This window comes from Tiliqua scincoides, chromosome 7, assembly GCF_035046505.1.
Source record: "Tiliqua scincoides isolate rTilSci1 chromosome 7, rTilSci1.hap2, whole genome shotgun sequence".
NCBI classification, from domain to species: Eukaryota; Metazoa; Chordata; class Lepidosauria; order Squamata; family Scincidae; genus Tiliqua; species Tiliqua scincoides.
The window spans coordinates 54,861,537-54,881,509 of NC_089827.1; the positions used below are offsets into that span (position 1 = coordinate 54,861,537).

The following is a 19,973-nucleotide window of genomic DNA, read 5'->3' on the forward strand; positions in this document are numbered from 1 at the left end:
ATATCAGCTAGTTCAGGGTGGAGAAAGGGGGATAGGATCTCAGTTTGTGCTGTTGCTGCTGCTGAGATCCTCCTCTCACCTGACCCACTCCCTACACCAAACCTCCCACAATCCTCCCCAAACTGTCCCCGCTGCCATCGTACATGCTCTCATGGGGTATCTGGGAGCTGTTATACCACATGTGAGGCCTCTGGCTATTTGCGCCATTGGCCCCCAAGCACATGACAGCAGTGCAGCTTTTGCACCACTGGGGCTTACAGTGGCAGATTGCAAGATCTACCACCACAAGTCCTAGATAGGATTGGGCTGCCAGTTAAAACAATGTTCTGTAGAAGAAAGGGATATGAGTCAATAGGCTTACTTTTTTCCCCTTCCATCACCATCCCTCCCCAGATCTGGGTCACTGGCTTCCCCTTTCCTGGCCGTATATTTAGCAATTGTCCTGCGTGTGAAATACAAAACAGAGAAAGAGTTTCCAGGCCAAATGAACTAGACTTCCTTTTTTTTATTCAGACGTGGAACATGCAATAAAAATAAAATAGTGGTGTGCTTAGATTGCTGTTTCTTTTTAAATGTACCAGTGTAGATGCTTGTCAAGAAAATGTCACATATGAAGTTTTTCAGTTGGTTTATTTATTTTTGTACATTTTTTTATCCTGTTTTTTTGTTGTGTAAACAGACACTCTGTTGCATGCTCTGGGAGACATGATTGCCTCATTAACAGCATCTTTATTGTGCTTTGAACAACATCATATATGCGATCCGTCGTTAAGCAAATGGTTTTTAAGTGGTGCATGGCTGTAATTTATAATCATAATAATCTAAATAATTGCCATTTGGTTGCTTTTTAATAGTACATCTGTCTTTTCAAGTGGGCCACGTCATACTTCCTAATGGCCTGGTTAGTTATGATTCTCAGTGAAGATAACATTAATCTGTAATAGCCAAAATGTCACACCATTAAAATGTTAGTTCTGGTGCAGCTTAATCAGTATTTTTTTTTCTAACTTCCAGTTCAGACATTAACTTTGAAAAGTGATATGGTAAAGAGTTCAGACATTTTGAACCAGGTTTGAATCTGGTTTTGAACTGGAATTGAATGTAGAATAATGCCCAACTCTTCTGCTTGCACCCTAACTCTGTAAAATGAATACCTTGGTAATTATTGAAATGTTTGTTTATGCATGTTTTAGACAAAGAAAGCATTTGTCCTGCACTGCAAGAGTAGTGACTGTGATGATTAAGAACATAAGAACAGCCCCACTGGATCAGGCCATAGGCCCATCTAGTCCAGCTTCCTGTATCTCACAGCGGCCCACCAAATGCCCCAGGGAGCACACCTGTTAACAAGAGACCTGCATCCTGGTGCCCTCCCTTGCAACTGACATAGCCCATTTCTAAAATCAGGAGGTTGCATATACACATCATGGCTTGTAACCTGTAATGGATTTTTCCTCCAGAAACTTTTCCAATCCCCTTTTAAAGGCCAGATGCCAGGCCAGATGCCATCACCACATCCTGTAGCAAGGAGTTCCACAGACCAACCACATGCTGAGTAAAGAAATATTTTCTTTTGCCTGTCCTAACTCTCCCAACGCTCAATTTTAGTGGATGTCCCCTGGTTCTGGTGTTATGTGAGAGTGTGAAGAGCATTTCTCTATCCACTTTACCCTTCCCATGCACAATTTTGTATGTCTCAATCATGTCCCCCCTCTGGCTTCTCTTTTCTAGGCTAAAGAGGCCCAAATGCCGTAGCCTTTCCTCATAAGGAAGGTGCCCCAGCCCAGTAATCATCTTAGTCGCTCTCTTTTGCACCTTTTCCATTTCCACTATATCCTTTTTGAGATGTGGTGACCCTAACTGGACGCAATACTCCAAGTGTGGCCTTACCATAGATTTGTACAATGGCATTATAATATTGGCCGTTTTGTTCTCAATACCTTTTCTAATGATTCCAAGCATAGAATTGGCCTTCTTTACTGCTGCCGCACATTGGGTCGACACTTTCATCAACCTGTCTACCACCACCCTGAGATCCCTCTCCTGATCTGTCACAGACAGCTCAGAACCCATCAGCCTATATGTGAAGTTTTGATTTTTTGCCCCAATGTGCATGACTTTACACTTACTGACATTGAAGCACATCTGCCATTTTGCTGCCCATTCTGCCAGTCTGGAGAGATCCTTCTGGAGCTCCTCACAATCACTTCTGGTCTTCACCACTTGGAAAAGTTTGGTGTCGTCTGCAAACGTAGCCACCTCACTGCTCACCCCTATGTCCAGGTCATTTATGAAGAGGTTGAAAAACACTGGTCCCAGGACAGATCCTTGGTGATTGATCCTTGATTATTGATGCTTGATCAATAAGGATCCTTGATCTTTGATCCAGGACATATCCTTGATTATTGATCCAGTGGTTCTAAATCAGTTATCACATTTTGTGTCTTGGGGTTTGTTTCTGGATCTAAGCAACTGAGGGCCCAATCCTATCCCCTCCGCCATCTGTTAGTGCAGCGGCAACAATAGGGCAACTGCTGCATCCTGTGGTGGTGGTGGGGCAGTCCAGGAGGTCTCCTCTAGGTAAGGGAATCATCATTCCCTTACCTGGAGGTAAGCCTCAATAGTACATGTGGGTCTACTTGGACCTACGACAGCTATTTTGCTGGCATAGTTCTGCACTGACCCACACCACAGGATTGGGCCTGGGAAGGGGGTACAGTTATCAGCGGGGTTGGCACCGCTGATCCCTCCTGGGACCCAATCTGCCCATCTTTGCCTTCTTTCGCTCTCTCCCTGTCTCTGTTCTGCCCTCTTGCCACCCCCTCCTGCCTCTCCCATCATCTTACATGCTCTGGCAAGCGGGGAAACCTCTGATAATGGGGGAAGAAAGGCACAGGCCTTCCCACTGGTATTCCCGGCAGCGCACTAAATCATGCACTGTCGGAGCTCCTTTTGCAACAGGTGCTAACTGCTTTACAGCAGTCTGTGCCATCGCAAAGGGGGAACCAGCATCGACCGGTTCCTCGTGCGAAGTCTAAGATTGGGCTGCCAGGCTGGAAGTCCCACTGGACTTGTTTGGGCTTACTTTTGAGTAGACTTGCAAAGAATTGTGCTAACAGAGATTTTAGATGCAGGGTCAGTTCCTGTTCATTGGGGGGGACAACCCCCTCTTCACAGGTTTTTGAATTTGGGTTCAGATGTGGTTTGATTCCTCTGTAAAAAAAACTATTGAATTCAAAGTCCTGTGTAAAGAGTTTATAATATAGATGTTAACAAGGCACCTCACTATTTATAGAGAGCTGAGAGTCTTGGCAGTTGCTAATACTTATGTGCAGTTATAGCAGTGGCTTCCCATTTATTGTCACATTTTTGCTGTGCAGCAACCTTTATTTAACTATGTAGCTGGCACCCCACAGACCGCTACTTCTGCTTCTTTTTGCTCTTGAGTGAATCATGTTGTGGTCTTCTCATCTCTGACATCACCCACCCAACTTCCTAAGTGTAAAAGAGGAACTGAGCACAGTTGAAGGTATTGTCTATGTATAGCAACTGGTTGACAGCAAGGCCTCTAATGGCCTCTTTTAAAACCCCAAAACATCTTAGCTTCCCATGAAATGCAAGGGAGGCAACCAAGGCATATTTTCTGGGGAATACCTCATATATGAGATTTACAATATGAATCATTTCTTGCATTGAGTGCTTGGTTGTTTCAACGTGACAGTTTGATGAAATAGTTACCAAACGTTGGACATTCCTTATTGAAAAGATGCTTTGGAATGAAATTGAAAGAGTTTAAATTTAAAGAGTTTAAAGAGTTGAGAAGCAAAGCCGCTGGAAGTTTGGTGTGGTGTTTAAAGAGTTTGGTGTTTGGTGTTTGGTGTGGTGTGGTGTTTAAAGAGTTTAAATTTAAATTTAAAGAGTTTAAATTTAAAGAGTTTAAAGAGTTGAGAAGTGAAGCCGCTGGAAGTTTGGTGTGGTGGACAGTAGACTCTTGCAATCTCCTGGGATTGCATCTGCACAAAATGCTTCAAACTGCAGATTACTTGGCACTGTCCCTTATCTACACCCTTAACATGCAAAGAGTTCTCAGGTAAAAACAACAACAACCCTCTTCTTTGTGTGTTTTTCTTTTAGAATCATCTGACTTGACTAAGACTGAGGAGGCTGAGCTAGAGTCCATCAAGAAGCACAAGAAAGAGCTACTGGAGGACATTCAGGTAGGAAGCAAGCCACCCACCCCCTTCTGTATACAGGCTAAGGACCCAATCCTATCCAACTTTCCAGTGCAACTGCTATACAGCCCTAAGGAAAGGAAGCAAATGTTCCCCTACCTGGAGGAGGCCTCCGTGAAAGCCCCCCTACTGCAGGGTGTAGCATATGCCCCATTGGCATGGCTACACCAGAACTGGAAAGTTGGATAGGATTGGGACCTAAATCATTCTCTGAATGATGACTGGCTTCGTGAATGGTGTTGCTGTCTCCCTGCCGCACAATATGTACAAAATGCATTCAAGGTGATAGTGGACCTGCTCCCAGGTTAGTGGGAGAGGGGTGAGTACGTGCTGGAGCTCTATTCAACAATCCCTCTGATTCACTTGGGTAGATCACTTATTTCAGCAGATGATCTCCATCTGTAGAACAGGAGTAACTGCAGTCTAACTGGGCTGTAGCTCTGTAGTCAAGTGCCTGGCTTGTATGCAGAAGGTCCCAAGTTCATCCCCAGGGTCTCCAGGTAGGACTGGGAAAGACCCCTGTCTGAAACCTTGGAGTGCTGCTGGCACTTGTTGTCAGCAGCAGTACTGTTCATTATTGAACAGTACTGAACCAGATGGCCTGATGCATGTGCATCTGATGCAAAGCAGCTGCATGTGCATTGTATGATCATGGCTAGAGATGCCAGGGATTGAGCCTGACACCCTCTGTGTGCAAAGCAGGTGCTCTATCATACATTTCCAGCTACATGCAGAAGCATGTATCACCTAGGTTTCATGATATCCTTGAGCCATCTGATTGGATGAGGCTTAGGGTCACTCCATCCTATCCTATCCATCCTATCCCTTTACCAGGTGGGCACATGTTGGTTTCAACAGGAAGGTTGGCTAGCAGTGGTTGTGTTCAGCAGGTCACAGGCATGAAGAAAAATCCATTCATATCTTGCACATGTGGCTTTTTTGGGAATGGCATTTCAAACAGAGAACCTCAGAGAAGCATCTCGGGGATAACGGCATCTGTATATAGGATGCCAGGTAATCTCTTTGAGAGACTACACCATCCCAAAGTACTCTGGGGAACTAGAAATGCCCCCCCCCCCAAAAAAAAAATAAAGAAGCATGGGCAAAAAAAAAATAAAAAATGGGGGAAGGGGGCCATTTATCACCAGATGGTATCATGGCTGGCCCAACTGGAAACTTTTTTTTGTGGAGCCCCAAGCTCACAGCCAAGGTCTGTAGAATTTTAGACATATACATAAAATTAGTTTTGGAGTTACTCTCTCTACGGTAGAATGGAAAGCAATCAAAATGTGCAGTCACAATTAAAAATCATGTGTGAATTAATGGACCAAATGGATCTAAGTAGATTTTAACATAAAATTGCATATAAGACTAGATTACCCTGATGTGGGGGGCCCTTAGGCACAGAGCCCAATTGGCTTAAAGCTGGCCCTGGATGCTGTCATCTGTTTTAGCAGCAAAGTGCAGCTGATCTTTCCTGCAGAGGAAAGCTTCCGCTCCACTCACTAGGCTTTTGCAGCGAATGTTGGGAAAGGATCCAGTATACACTTCCCCCTCCTCATTCTTTTTTTCTCTCTCTGTCTCTCATAGAAATTGAAAGATGAAATTGCTGAAGTATTTGCAGAGATTGATAAATTCCAACAGTCACAAACCAGGTGAGGTGCCAGTTATGTATGAAGAGAGGATAGGGACGTTGTGTGTAAATGTTCTTTCTCTGAATCTGGAGGAGATCAAAAGCTTTTAAGGAACCCACGCCGTCTATGAAGCTTTGTTGACATGTCCCAGAAGAGGAGTCTCTGAGTCCTACTGCAGCTGGACTGAGAGCCTGCAAGACCTGAGAAGGGCTGACCCGAAGCAGATAGCAACCAGCTGCACATTTTGCAGCAGCGAGCAGAAGGCCTCCGATCACAGAGCCAGTTATAAGCAGCTGTTCAGACTTGAGCATTACAGGACCTGGCACAGCTCCCAGGGACAGCAGGAGGTGATCCAGCAAAGTCCAGATTGGTTCTCATGACCCAAGGCAGTACCTGCTGAATGCCAGAGTCCCACTGCGCTAGTTACATTGCAAGGCATTTGATGGGTCATTTCATAGCTCTTAACATGCAAAATGACTCGGAGCATCCTTTGTTACCAAAAGGGCTGTTTTGTTTAGGGGAATTATTACACTGCCCTTATTGGAACCTTAGGATCGTAGGCTGGATAACAAGACGGCGTAATGCAGAGAAATTCCCTTTTGCTTAAAGAGGAGACTGAGAGATAACTTTTAATAAAAGATTATAGTTTTATTACAAAAGCACAAAAGTAAACATAATGCACATGGAGAAATGATAAGTGTATGTTTCTTGGTCCTAGTACTTGAATCTAGTGTACCTCGCTTTCATGGTGGTTGCGTGTAAAGAGTATTTGGTGCATCCGAGGAAATTAGAAAAAGGAAAGGTTGTAGGGAAGGATTTTAGGGGTCCCTGATCTGCCAACCCCGGCTGCTAACTAAAGATGGGGAGAGAAGGGGAGAAAAAGGGGGGGGGAGAGAAGGGAAAGAGTTCCAGGCACAAGATAGTTACCTGTCCTGTAGAGCAGTTGGGGGGGGGGGGAGTCCTGTGAAGAGGACCCTCTGACACAACACAGATGTCTTGGTCCTTGGAGAGAGAGAGCCAGAGAGTGTGTGAGGGGAAGCCCTTACTTAAAAGGGGTTTGGGGAGAGTGCTGTGCTGGATGATAGCTTGATTACTACCCCACAGCAGGGTGCTTGGAGTGTGTAAAGCATTGAAAGGATCAGGATGTCGGTTATCAGCAAAATTCAATGGGGTCAATGGCTGGCTTCCTAGTTGGGGGAACTTAAACAATACAATGAATCAGCAACACAAGAAGGCAGTTTAAGTTTGCATACAGTACTGAAACAGTGATTGGGTTAAAACAATACAATGAATACGGTAATGTAGGAGACACTTAAACAATTATTTAAGATGCCAGACTTCCTCCCATAATGTGTGACCATGGGGAGGTGGTGGTTGTGTGACCATGAGCTTGTCACTTGACCAGAGTTTTGGAAATGTGGCCTGTGTGAGAAGTTTAGCCTGCATGATATTTTAGTCCATAGTAACATAACCAGATATAGAGAGAAAATCACAACTAAAAGGAAAAAAAGGGGATTTTCACATAACACCTTAGCCGACATTTGAAGGTTCTTCAAATGGCCTATGAAGCATGGCCTTTCCCAGTTTGAAGAGACACTTGGCCAGCAGTCTGAGGCTAAGAGGCAAAGAAGGAAGGCCCATAGCCAGGGAGACAGACCAGGGACAGACTGCACTTGCTCCCAGTGTGGAAGGGATTGTCACTCCCGAATTGGCCTTTTCAGCCACACTAGACGCTGTTCCAGAACCACTATTCAGAGCGCGATACCATAGTCTTTCAAGACTGAAGGTTGCCTGCAAAAGAAGGTTCTTCAGAAGCTGCTGATGGCAGCTGTGAGAAGCAGGATGCTAACTAGGTGAGCCTTTGGTCTGATGTACCTAATTCTGATTAGAATGTCTGATTCCCATATAACTAAAGTCACTTGAGCTTGGAGCAAGAACAGCATGAAGTTTGTTCAGTACAGAAAGAAGGCATGGTCTCCTACAGTGCCCATTATTGTTCACTGATGTTCATGGAAACCCAGCCAAAAACAACCAAACCCCATTCGTTTCAGGGCTTGAGTGAGCCAATCCCGTAACTAGCCTATTGTAAGAGAAATGGTGAATGAGGAAGTTTGTCCTTCAACACATTCACATGGGTGCCACCACAAGTCGTTTTGGGTGAGGCCGACTGCATTTATGACTGTTGTGATGTGTGTTGATTACTGCTCACTGCAGGCCCTGCGTGTAGCAGTAGCCTGATGGCTCTATTTGTGTATAAAAACAAAACCACTTCAGGAAAGGGCAACTGGAAATGGAGAAGCAGGAATGGGGATTATTTAACCCTTTCCCTACATGTTTTCCCATTTCAAATTGCCCCCTCCCACAGTGGCTTTCCACAAAGAAACCAGAAAGGGATATTGAGCTAACTTTCACTGCACACAATTCCATCAAACGAGTCCTTCGGCTGAATGATCTAGCTCAGCCTGAAAGTGGTGAACCATAAACACATCCAATCCTTGAGTCTCTATGGCAGAAAGGTTTGGTGAAATGGCTGTTGTGTGAATTGACTTTGACTGCCGCAGAATGGGGAAGATTTGGGATGCCTCACTGGGAATTAGCAAGGAATTGGTTAGTACTCAGGAGAACAAAACACTCTGCCCTTTTAAAAATCTGCTCTATATTCAAGCCTTCTCTGTGTATTTGCAGCAAACTGGCTCAGAGGGACAAAGATCTAAGCATTGGACGGAAGAAATTTAACATGGATCCCACAAAAGTAAGATCTGGACTGTATGCATGCAGTGTTGGGAAGCTGTTCCCTTGGGTTCTGATCTGGAGAAATAGCACACTGGAGACCCAGGCAGCTTCTAGTTCAGAGATTCTTTCTTTGCATTGTTGTTATTAAGAGCAATTGCCCAGTGCAAATCTAACATATCTGACACGCAGGTCAGTTATGAAGGGATACACACCATTACAAAAACATACAGTGCATTTATAGATTCACAAGGACCATCCCATAATGCATGTGACACTCATGTGATTTACAAGCTCAGCGACCAGCAAGCTTGTTAAAATTTAGCTTTCAGTTTCTCCAAACATAATATGATTTCCCCAAAATGACATCTTGAAAAAACTTGTTAGTATAATCTATGGTCCGGCAACACATCATTTTTAATTGCTGTTAGGCTTTGGTGTTGCTCATTATAAAATACTGGTAGAGCTTAGTATTGCTCATTATGCAGCACCTCATTGATGCCAAAAATGATAAAACAAATTCAAAGCACATTCCTAAATAAAGACATCTTCAATGAACAGGTGTCTCTTTTTTCAGCTTCTAACCAAAAAAAAAAAAAAAAAGTTATATACAGAGGCAATATGGATTTTATGACTCTATAAAGAAGCTAGTGGCCTACTGTATAGTTCACATAAGAATACAGCCATCTCAGGGCACTCTGGGTCTTTATTTCTTCAACAGCAACCTACAAGTTCAACAGTACATAAGGAGACTGGTTGTAAGGTTCCACTTCTTGAGAACCCTGGTGTTCATTCTAAAAGAGAAAGGTTGTTGCAACTTGCTTCAGAACAATGGCCTCTATTCATATGCAAATAGAACCTCAGTTGCTCTCAAGGCAGCTCAGCTGATTGCTCTAAAACAATTCATTGGCTAAGACATCTTTATACTGGTGTCTGTTATGGGCCTCCCCTTGTAGTTCGGAACTGGTTACTCTACAACAGTGGTTACAACAACATAAAGTGGGGCCTGGAACATCTCCCTTTTCCACAAGGTTGACAGCATCTGGTTTGAAAAAAAAAAACACTGCAAGGGGCAAGATGAACTGTGGGCTGCCATTGTAGTCACTACTAGCAGACGGGGGTGGGGTGGGGTCTTTGCTCATCCCGTTTGTGAAACCAAATGGTACGAAGCACATAACAAGCGCTGCCATGCTGAACTTTTCTTTATTAAGCAGGAGATGTTGGGGAAGGGATCCAATTTGGGACCATGCTGGGGGCAAAGTGCTTGCGCCCCAGTCTACCATGATGTGGTCTCCATCTGGATCCCCACTCCGTCACGCAGCTCCTGCTTAATATGGAAAAGTGAAGCACATCGACTCTTACCCTGTTGAGAGAATTCCAAAGGATAAGTGTCCCCTTACTTCAAGTTGTGCTGCAGCCACCTCCTAACCTGCGCAAGATACAGTGTAGGCCAGTTGGCCCGCCTGTTCCAGTGCAGCTTAGCATTGGGCTGCCCACCATTTGAGCTGGGGGAGATTGTGTGAGTCATTCTCATGGATTTGTCATCTCTCAACGGGCTCCCAGTTCTCTGGTTAGTGGAAACTATGGTTGGCAACCTTCAGTCTCGAAAGACTATGGTATAAACCTACAGCACCCGGTATTCCTAGGTGGTCTCCCATCCAAGTACTAACCAGGCCTGACCCTGCTTAGCTTCCAAGATCAGACAAGATTGGGCATGTGCAGGGTAACAGTTGCAATGGTGCTCTCTCTGCTAGGATAACTTGTAGGTAAGACTCTCCATGATACATGATTCTGCTTCTTCCAAGCAGGGCATCCAATATCTGACTGAACACATGGTGCTGTCATACGACGTGCAAGAAATTGCCAAATTTCTTCACAAGGGAGAAGGCCTCAACAAGACAGCCATTGGAGATTACTTGGGGCAAAGGTAGGTACAGTGTCTTCTGTGGGTGAACACACGCATGGCATTGTTTGTTCTGGCTTGCAGGCCATGGGAAAGAGTGCGAGTTTGGGTGTACATGTCCTCTCGCCATCTCATTCGGTTCTCTTTCTCTTTGCCAGGGATCCACTGAACCTCCAGGTTCTTCAGGCCTTTGTCCAATGTCACCAGTTTGCTAATCTCAACCTCGTGCAAGCACTAAGGTGAGTGTTCATCAACAGTCATAGCATGAGCTAACTTGGGGCTGCAGCTGCCTCTTGGGACTACTGAAGAGAGAAGAGAAGTCCAGGTGCTGCATAGGTGGAGACTCATTTGCACCCAGTGTGCCTGAAACCACTGTTTTTCTCTGTGAGCCTGAAGGTAAATTCCAGTCATCCCATATACTGTATTGTCATCCAAGTTCAACTGAGTCAATCATGTCGACCCTCAAAAGCAGCCTCATCTTTGTGCTGATGTGCTATCAGGAGGTACTTATAATTCACAGGTGGTATTGAACATGTGCTTCAATATACTATAGTAGATATACATTCTCCTGTATGAAAGGGGACAGGAAATGATGGCATGGTGTCTCGCCCAGATCTGCTGCTCTTCCCACCCCATTGGAAGCTGCATCAGGGTCACCTCATTGTTGGGCTGCCCCTGCCCTGCTGGGAGGCGTAATAGCGCACAATAGAGCACATAATTTGCATGTCGAAGGGTCCATCTTCAATCTTTGACATCTCAGGTAGCCAGACTACTTCCTGGTTCCCACTATATCTGTCATTGTGAAACAGGCCTTGCTTACGAGGAAGGCACCTTAAAGCCTCAAGTATCTTTAATATGATTCCTGTGATTTGGGAAAGAGGTAGTCGAACAATGAGGAAGAGATTCTGATTGCATGCTGTGTTCTTGGATTACAGCTGCTCACGCATGATGAAATTTGCATGATGAAATTCCTACCTAGAAATCTCCTGAATCCGTTTATTGCCTAGGATTTGCTGCCACAGTTTATCAAAACCACAAAAAATGAATACTGAGCAATTTAATTTCAAGAAGCTAGACAGCTATTAAAAATATTATTATACTTTGTGTAATTTGTGGCGTGGCACTTCTGTATCCCCAGAAATATAGAGTGGGTTGCAATTGAAATTCATTGCCTGTACGTGCTGTGTACACGCAATGGAAAATTGTGGCCACACGCAGTTTCCCAGCACTTGAACACACAGTAAACAAAATGTGTGTAGGATCATTGCATGCGACATCCATACTTTTGGATCATGCAAATCCCACTGTCAGTTCCATAACCATGCAGCATTTTAGTTACACATGAACTTGTCTATAGAGTTCCAGTTTCTTGTAGGATGACATTGAATCAAATTCTGGCATACCTGGGGAGTCAGCATACCTGGGGGGTTTGGGGGGGGCAAATGTGCTAGGGCACAACCCGGTGGGGATGCTGCCATCACTCCCTCCCCCACCACCTGTTCACCCCTTAGGGCCTCTTTACACGGCTTATTAGGCCTTCTGAGGGCTGGAGAAGGCTACAAATGGCCTCCCTGGTCCACAGAAGGCTTCTGAGGCCTTCAGAAGACCTAAAAAGGCAAAAACTGGAAGTGACCTTTTAAGGCCTTCTAGAGGCCTCAGAAAGGGGTCGGGAAGGCTGCACATGGCCTTCCCCTGCCCTCAGAAACCCTTAAAACATCACTCCAGGTTTTCTCCAAAAACCAAAAGTGACATTTTGAGGCCACGGCGGCTAACATTTTGCGTTTCTGGCCCCAGGTGGCACAGGGGCCAGGACAGCAATTGATCTGTGCAACTTATGGAGCATTTGAATCTCTAGCTATATGGAAGAAGAATAAAGATTTCCAGGAAGACTATCTTTTTCAACTTTCTGTGCTGGAGGAAGACTCTCCCACTTAAATGGCGCTCATCTCATTGCAGCAATCTAATGACGTGGTCCCTTCATTCATAGGCAGTTCCTCTGGAGCTTTCGGTTGCCTGGGGAGGCACAGAAGATTGACCGTATGATGGAAGCCTTTGCCAACTGGTACTGTCAGTGCAATCCAGGAGTCTTTCAGTCAACAGGTAGCTGTGGGGAGGATGGGGGAAACATTCATTGCCCCAGTGAAGCAAAGGCTAGCCCGCATAGCTACCACACTATTGTACGGATGCTTCCAGATTTCAGCTCATTTCAATTTCTTGGCACTCAGAATTCACTTGCCTTGGTTCTGGAGCCTATGCATCTGAAATTCCCCACAATTCTATGGTTTAAATTGAATTTTGTTCAGAGCACTGGGTATATATCAATTTAACACGAATGGGAGCTTTCTTCCCTAGATAGCCATGGGGGGCCTGATCCAGACTGGTGTTGTGGTGGGAGCAGAAGGTTAACCACCTTCCCCCTGCACCACAGGAAGCAAATGTATCATAACTGCATATTCATTTGGCTAAAATACAAAGTTTGCCTCTGAGCTGGTTAAAGAGCCCCTTCTGTAAGCTTTCCTGCCTGAGAGCCACATTCCTTTTTTTTTTCCTCCTGCCAGACATTCCCAGAAACCCCAGACTCTGCCAGCCACTTTGCCACTCATTTCTTTTCTTGGTTGTTTTTGGCAGACACCTGTTATATCCTCTCTTTCTCTGTCATCATGCTGAACACCAGCCTGCACAATCCCAACGTCAAAGACAAGCCCCCTTTTGAGAGGTTTGTTTCCATGAACAGAGGCATCAACGACGGAGGGGACCTGCATGAAGGACTCCTGAGGGTAAGACGGCTTCCTGCTCATTTCCTGCCCCTGCATGCAGGGAGGGAATGGAAATGGAAAAGGTGCAAAAGAGAGCGACTAAGATGATTACGGGGCTGGGGCACCTTCCTTATGAGGAAAGGCTATGGCATTTGGGCCTCTTCAGCCTAGAAAAGAGAAGCCTGAGGGGGGACATGATTGAGACATACAAAATTATGCAGGGGATGGACAGAGTGGATAGGGAGATGCTCTTTACACTCTCACATAATACCAGAACCAGGGGACATCCACTAAAATTGAGTGTTGGGAGAGTTAGAACAGACAAAAGAAAATATTTCTTTACTCAGCGCGTGGTCGGTCTGTGGAACTCTTTACATAAGAACATAAGAACATAAGAACAGCCCCACTGGATCAGGCCATAGGCCCATCTAGTCCAGCTTCCTGTATCTCACAGCGGCCCACCAAATGCCCCAGGGAGCACACCAGATAACAAGAGACCTCATCCTGGTGCTCTCCCCTACATCTGGCATTCTGACTTAACCCATTCCTAAAATCAGGAGGTTGCGCATACACATCATGGCTTGTACCCCATAATGGATTTTTCCTCCAGAAACTCGTCCAATCCCCTTTTAAAGGAGTCTAGGCTAGACGCCAGCACCACATCCTGTGGCAAGGAGTTCCACAGACCGACCACGCGCTGAGTAAAGAAATATTTTCTTTTGTCTGTCCTAACCCGCCCAACACTCAATTTTAGTGGATGTCCCCTGGTTCTGGTATTATGTGAGAGTGTAAAGAGCATCTCCCTATCCACTCTGTCCATCCCCTGCATAATTTTGTATGTCTCAATCATGTCCCCCCTCAAGCGTCTCTTTTCTAGGCTGAAGAGGCCCAAACACCGTAGCCTTTCCTCATAAGGAAGGTGCCCCAGCCCCGTAATCATCTTAGTCGCTTTCTTTTGCACCTTTTCCATTTCCACTATGTCTTTTTTGAGATGCGGCGACCAGAACTGGACACAATACTCCAGGTGTGGCCTTACCATCGATTTGTACAACGGCATTATAATACTAACCGTTTTGTTCTCAATACCCTTCCTAATGATCCCAAGCATAGAATTGGCCTTCTTCACTGCCGCCGCACATTGGGTCGACACTTTCATCGACCTGTCCACCACCACCCCAAGGTCTCTCTCCTGATCTGTCACAGACAGCTCAGAACCCATCAGCCTATATCTAAAGTTTTGATTTTTTGCCCCAATGTGCATGACTTTACACTTACTGACATTGAAGCGCATCTGCCATTTTGCTGCCCATTCTGCCAGTCTGGAGAGATCCTTCTGGAGCTCCTCACAAGCACTTCTGGTCTTTACCACTCGGAAAAGTTTGGTGTCGTCTGCAAACTTAGCCACTTCACTGCTCAACCCTGTCTCCAGGTCATTTATGAAGAGGTTGAAAAGCACCGGTCCCAGGACAGATCCTTGGGGCACACCGCTTTTCACCTCTCTCCATTGTGAAAATTGCCCATTGACACCCACTCTCTACTTCCTGGCCTCCAACCAGTTCTCAATCCAGGAGAGGACCTGTCCTCTAATTCCCTGACTGTGGAGTTTTTTCAGTAGCCTTTGGTGAGGGACCGTGTCAAACGCCTTCTGAAAGTCCAGATATATAATGTCCACGGGTTCTCCCGCATCCACATGCCTGTTGACCTTTTCAAAGAATTCTATAAGGTTTGTGAGGCAAGACTTACCCTTACAGAAGCCATGCTGACTCTCCCTCAGCAAGGCCTGTTCGTCTATGTGTTTTGAGATCCTATCTTTGATGAGGCATTCCACCATCTTACCCGGTATGGATGTTAGGCTGACCGGCCTATAGTTTCCCGGGTCCCCCCTCTTTCCCTTTTTAAAAATAGGCGTGACATTTGCTATCCTCCAATCTTCTGGTACCGTGGCCGTTTTGAGGGACAAGTTGCATACCTTAGTCAAGAGATCTGCAACTTCATTCTTCAATTCCTTAATAACCCTTGGGTGTATGCCATCAGGGCCCGGTGACTTATTGATCTTTAATTTATCAATGAAGTCTGAAACATCTTCTCTTTTAACCTCTATCTGACTTAACTCCTCGGTTAGGAGGGGCCGTTCGGGCAGCGGTATCTGCCTGAGGTCTTCTGCCGTGAAGACAGATGCAAAGAACTCATTTAATTTCTCTGCCATCTCTAAGTCTCCTTTTATCTCCCCTTTCCCTCCCTCACCATCCAGAGGGCCAACCGCTTCTCTGGCGGGTTTCCTGCTTCTAACATATTTGAAGAAGCTTTTATTATTCCCCTTAATGTTGCTGGCCATGCGTTCCTCATAGTCTCGCTTGGCCTCCCCTATCACCTTCTTACATTTCTTTTGCCACAGTTTATGTTCCTTTTTATTCTCTTCATTAGGGCAAGACTTCCATTTACGGAAGGAAGCTTCCTTGCCCTTCACAGCCTCTCTAACTTGGCTGGTTAGCCATGCGGGCACCCTCCTGGATTTAGTGGAACCCTTCTTTCTTTGCGGTATACACCTCTGCTGGGCCTCTATTACTGTTGTTTTAAGCAGCCTCCATGCACTCTGGAGAGACTGGACTCTTTTTACCCTCCCTTTCAACCTCCTTCTAACCAGCCTCCTCATTTGAGGGAAGTCTGCCCGTCGGAAGTCAAGGGTTTTTGTTAGAGATTTGCCTGGTATTCTTCCCCCAACGTGCACGTCAAAACGGATCGCAGCATGATCACTGTTCCCCAATGGCTCAGTAACGTTTACATCTCTAACCAGGTCCTGCGTACCGCACAAAATTAAATCCAGAGTCACCTGTCCTCTGGTGGGCTCCGTGACTAGCTGATCTAAGCCACAGTCATTTAGCACGTCAAGAAATCCGGTTTCCTTATCGTGACCAGAACACAAATTGACCCAGTCAATATGAGGATAATTGAAGTCCCCCATGATTACAACCCTGTCCTTCCTTGTCACCTCCCTGATCTGTTTCCTCATTTCAAGGTCCCCATCAGATTTCTGGTCTGGAGGACGATAGCACACCCCCAGTATTACATCGCTGCTCAAGCCTGGTAATTTAACCCACAGAGATTCTACGGTGGAGTCGGACCCACCTTCAATCTCTACTTTGCTGGATTCTATCCCTTCCTTAACATAAAGGGCCACCCCACCTCCAACACGCCCCTGCCTGTCCCTCCTGTAGAGTTTATAGCCCGGGATTGCGGTATCCCACTGATTCTCCGCATTCCACCAGGTTTCCGTTATGCCCACTATGTCAATATTTTCCCTTGTCACCAGACATTCCAGTTCTCCCACCTTTGCTCGTAGACTTCGGGCATTCGCATAAAAGCATTTATACACGGAATGCCCCATGACGGGCTGCTTATTCGCTCTTTTGTCCCCGCATCCTCTCATTGTGCCAAACTGTCTATCACATCCCATCTCCCTACCTTTCCCAATTTCTTCTCCTACCCTGCCTTTGTCTTGTTGTTCTCTAACCTCCCCATCCTCATCCCATAGGGATGAGGAGTCCCGAACCGGATGCCCCTCGGCTCCTGTCGGCCTTCCCCCAGGGATCAGTTTAAAAGCTGCTCTGCCACCTTTTTAATGTTATGCGCCAGCAGTCTGGTTCCATTCTGGTTCAAATGGAGCCCGTCCCTCTTGTACAGGCCCCGCTTGTCCCAAAACGTTCCCCAGTGCCTAACGAATCTAAACCCCTCCTCCCTACACCACCGTCTCATCCACGCATTGAGACTCCTGATCTCCGCCTGCCTAGCTGGCCCTGCGCGTGGAACAGGTAGCACTTCAGAGAACGCTACCTTTGAGGTCCTGGCTTTCAGCTTCCTGCCTAAAAGCCTAAATTTGGCCTCCAGGACCTCCCAGCTACACTTGCCCACGTCGTTGGTGCCGACATGCACCACAGCCGCTACCTCTCCCCCAGCACTGTCTACTAGCCTGTCTAGACGAGAAGTGATGTCCGCAACCTTCGCACCAGGCAGGCAAGTCACCATGCGGTCCTCACATCCGTCGCAAACCCCCCTCTCTATGTTTCTAATAATTGAATCCCCCACTACAAGAAGCGCCCGACCCCCCTCCCGCCGAGGAGTATCCCTTTGCCACAGGATGTGGTGATGGCGACTGGCCTGGATGCCTTTAAAAGGCGACTGGACAAATTTCTGGAGGAAAAATCCATTACGGGTTACAAGCCATGATGTGTATGCACAACCTCCTGATTTTAGAAATGGGCTATGTCAGAATGCCAGATGCAAGGGAGGGCACCAGGATGAGGTCTCTTGTTATCTGGTGTGCTCCCTGGGGCATTTGGTGGGCCGCTGTGAGATACAGGAAGCTGGACTAGATGGGCCTATGGCCTGATCCAGTGGGGCTGTTCTTATGTTCTTATGAGGGAGACCTTCTCAAGAACGGTTGGCTCTCTAACCAGCCAAGTTAGAGAGGCTGTGAAGGGCAAGGAAGCTTCCTTCCGTAAATGGAAGTCTTGCCCTAATGAAGAGAATAAAAAGGAACATAAACTGTGGCAAAAGAAATGTAAGAAGGTGATAGGGGAGGCCAAGCGAGACTATGAGGAACGCATGGCCAGCAACATTAAGGGGAATAATAAAAGCTTCTTCAAATATGTTAGAAGCAGGAAACCCGCCAGAGAAGCGGTTGGCCCTCTGGATGGTGAGGGAGGGAAAGGGGAGATAAAAGGAGACTTAGAGATGGCAGAGAAATTAAATGAGTTCTTTGCATCTGTCTTCACGGCAGAAGACCTCGGGCAGATACCGCTGCCCGAACGGCCCCTCCTAACCGAGGAGTTAAGTCAGATAGAGGTTAAAAGAGAAGATGTTTCAGACCTCATTGATAAATTAAAGATCAATAAGTCACCGGGCCCTGATGGCATACACCCAAGGGTTATTAAGGAATTGAAGAATGAAGTTGCAGATCTCTTGACTAAGGTATGCAACTTGTCCCTCAAAACAGCCATGGTGCCAGAAGATTGGAGGATAGCAAATGTCACGCCTATTTTTAAAAAGGGAAAGAGGGGGGACCCGGGAAACTATAGGCCAGTCAGCCTAACATCTATACCGGGTAAGATGGTGGAATGCCTCATCAAAGATAGGATCTCAAAACACATAGACGAACAGGCCTTGCTGAGGGAGAGTCAGCATAGCTTCTGTAAGGGTAAGTCTTGCCTCACGAACCTTATAGAATTCTTTGAAAAGGTCAACAGGCATGTGGATGCGGGAGAACCCGTGGACATTATATATCTGGACTTTCAGAAGGCGTTTGACACGGTCCCTCACCAAAGGCTACTGAAAAAACTCCACAGTCAGGGAATTAGAGGACAGGTCCTCTCGTGGATTGAGAACTAGTTGGAGGCCAGGAAGCAGAGAATGGGTGTCAATGGGCAATTTTCACAATGGAGAGAGGTGAAAAGCGGTGTGCCCCAAGGATCTGTCCTGGGACCGGTGCTTTTCAACCTCTTCATAAATGACCTGGAGACAGGGTTGAGCAGTGAAGTGGCTAAGTTTGCAGACGACACCAAACTTTTCAGAGTGGTGAAGACCAGAAGTGATTGTGAGGAGCTCCAGAAGGATCTCTCCAGACTGGCAGAATGGGCAGCAAAATGGCAGATGCGCTTCAATGTCAGTAAGTGTAAAGTCATGCACATTGGGGCAAAAAATCAAAACTTTAGATATAGGCTGATGGGTTCTGAGCTGTCTGTGACAGATCAGGAGAGAGACCTTGGGGTGGTGGTGGACAGGTCGATGAAAGTGTCGACCCAATGTGCGGTGGCAGTGAAGAAGGCCAATTCTATGCTTGGGATCATTAGGAAGGGTATTGAGAACAAAACGGTTAGTATTATAATGCCGTTGTACAAATCGATGGTAAGGCCACACCTGGAGTATTGTGTCCAGTTCTGGTCGCCGCATCTCAAAAAAGACATAGTGGAAATGGAAAAGGTGCAAAAGAGAGCGACTAAGATGATTACGGGGCTGGGGCACCTTCCTTATGAGGAAAGGCTACGGCGTTTGGGCCTCTTCAGCCTAGAAAAGAGACGCTTGAGGGGGGACATGATTGAGACATACAAAATTATGCAGGGGATGGACAGAGTGGATAGGGAGATGCTCTTTACACTCTCACATAATACCAGAACCAGGGGACATCCACTAAAATTGAGTGTTGGGCGGGTTAGGACAGACAAAAGAAAATATTTCTTTACTCAGCGCGTGGTGGGTCTGTGGAACTCCTTGCCACAGGATGTGGTGCTGGCGTCTAGCCTAGACGCCTTTAAAAGGGGATTGGACGAGTTTCTGGAGGAAAAATCCATTATGGGGTACAAGCCATGATGTGTATGCGCAACCTCCTGATTTTAGAAATGGGTTAAGTCAGAATGCCAGATGTAGGGGAGGGCACCAGGATGAGGTCTCTTGTTATCTGGTGTGCTCCCTGGGGCATTTGGTGGGCCGCTGTGAGATACAGGAAGCTGGACTAGATGGGCCTATGGCCTGATCCAGTGGGGCTGTTCTTATGTTCTTATGAGGGAGACCTTCTCAAGAACGGTTGGGCTCATGTCACTCTTGCTATGTCATTCTGGATGCACACTGGAGCTGCAGGAGCGACTCCTCCTAAAGTTCTGAGAAAAGAGAAATGAAATCGGTGAGTTGGGCTCTGTCATTCTTGGGTTCGAGAGTGAGAACTGGC

The 19,973-nt window shown here is 46.3% G+C and overlaps 1 protein-coding gene and 1 pseudogene across 1 annotated transcript in view; one reads left to right on the forward strand and one right to left on the reverse strand.

Annotated features, from left to right (window-relative positions):
* Positions 1-19,973, forward strand: part of CYTH4 (cytohesin 4) — a 44,155-nt gene that overhangs the window by 9,720 nt on the left and 14,462 nt on the right. Inside the window, exons 2-8 of the mRNA XM_066633404.1 lie at positions 4,135-4,217; positions 5,823-5,887; positions 8,552-8,618; positions 10,405-10,523; positions 10,658-10,738; positions 12,487-12,599; positions 13,128-13,276. Of these exons, the coding sequence (XP_066489501.1) occupies positions 4,135-4,217; positions 5,823-5,887; positions 8,552-8,618; positions 10,405-10,523; positions 10,658-10,738; positions 12,487-12,599; positions 13,128-13,276 (677 nt within the window). The remainder of the gene's footprint in view (positions 1-4,134; positions 4,218-5,822; positions 5,888-8,551; positions 8,619-10,404; positions 10,524-10,657; positions 10,739-12,486; positions 12,600-13,127; positions 13,277-19,973) is intronic.
* Positions 10,218-10,336, reverse strand: LOC136657716 (5S ribosomal RNA; annotated as a pseudogene).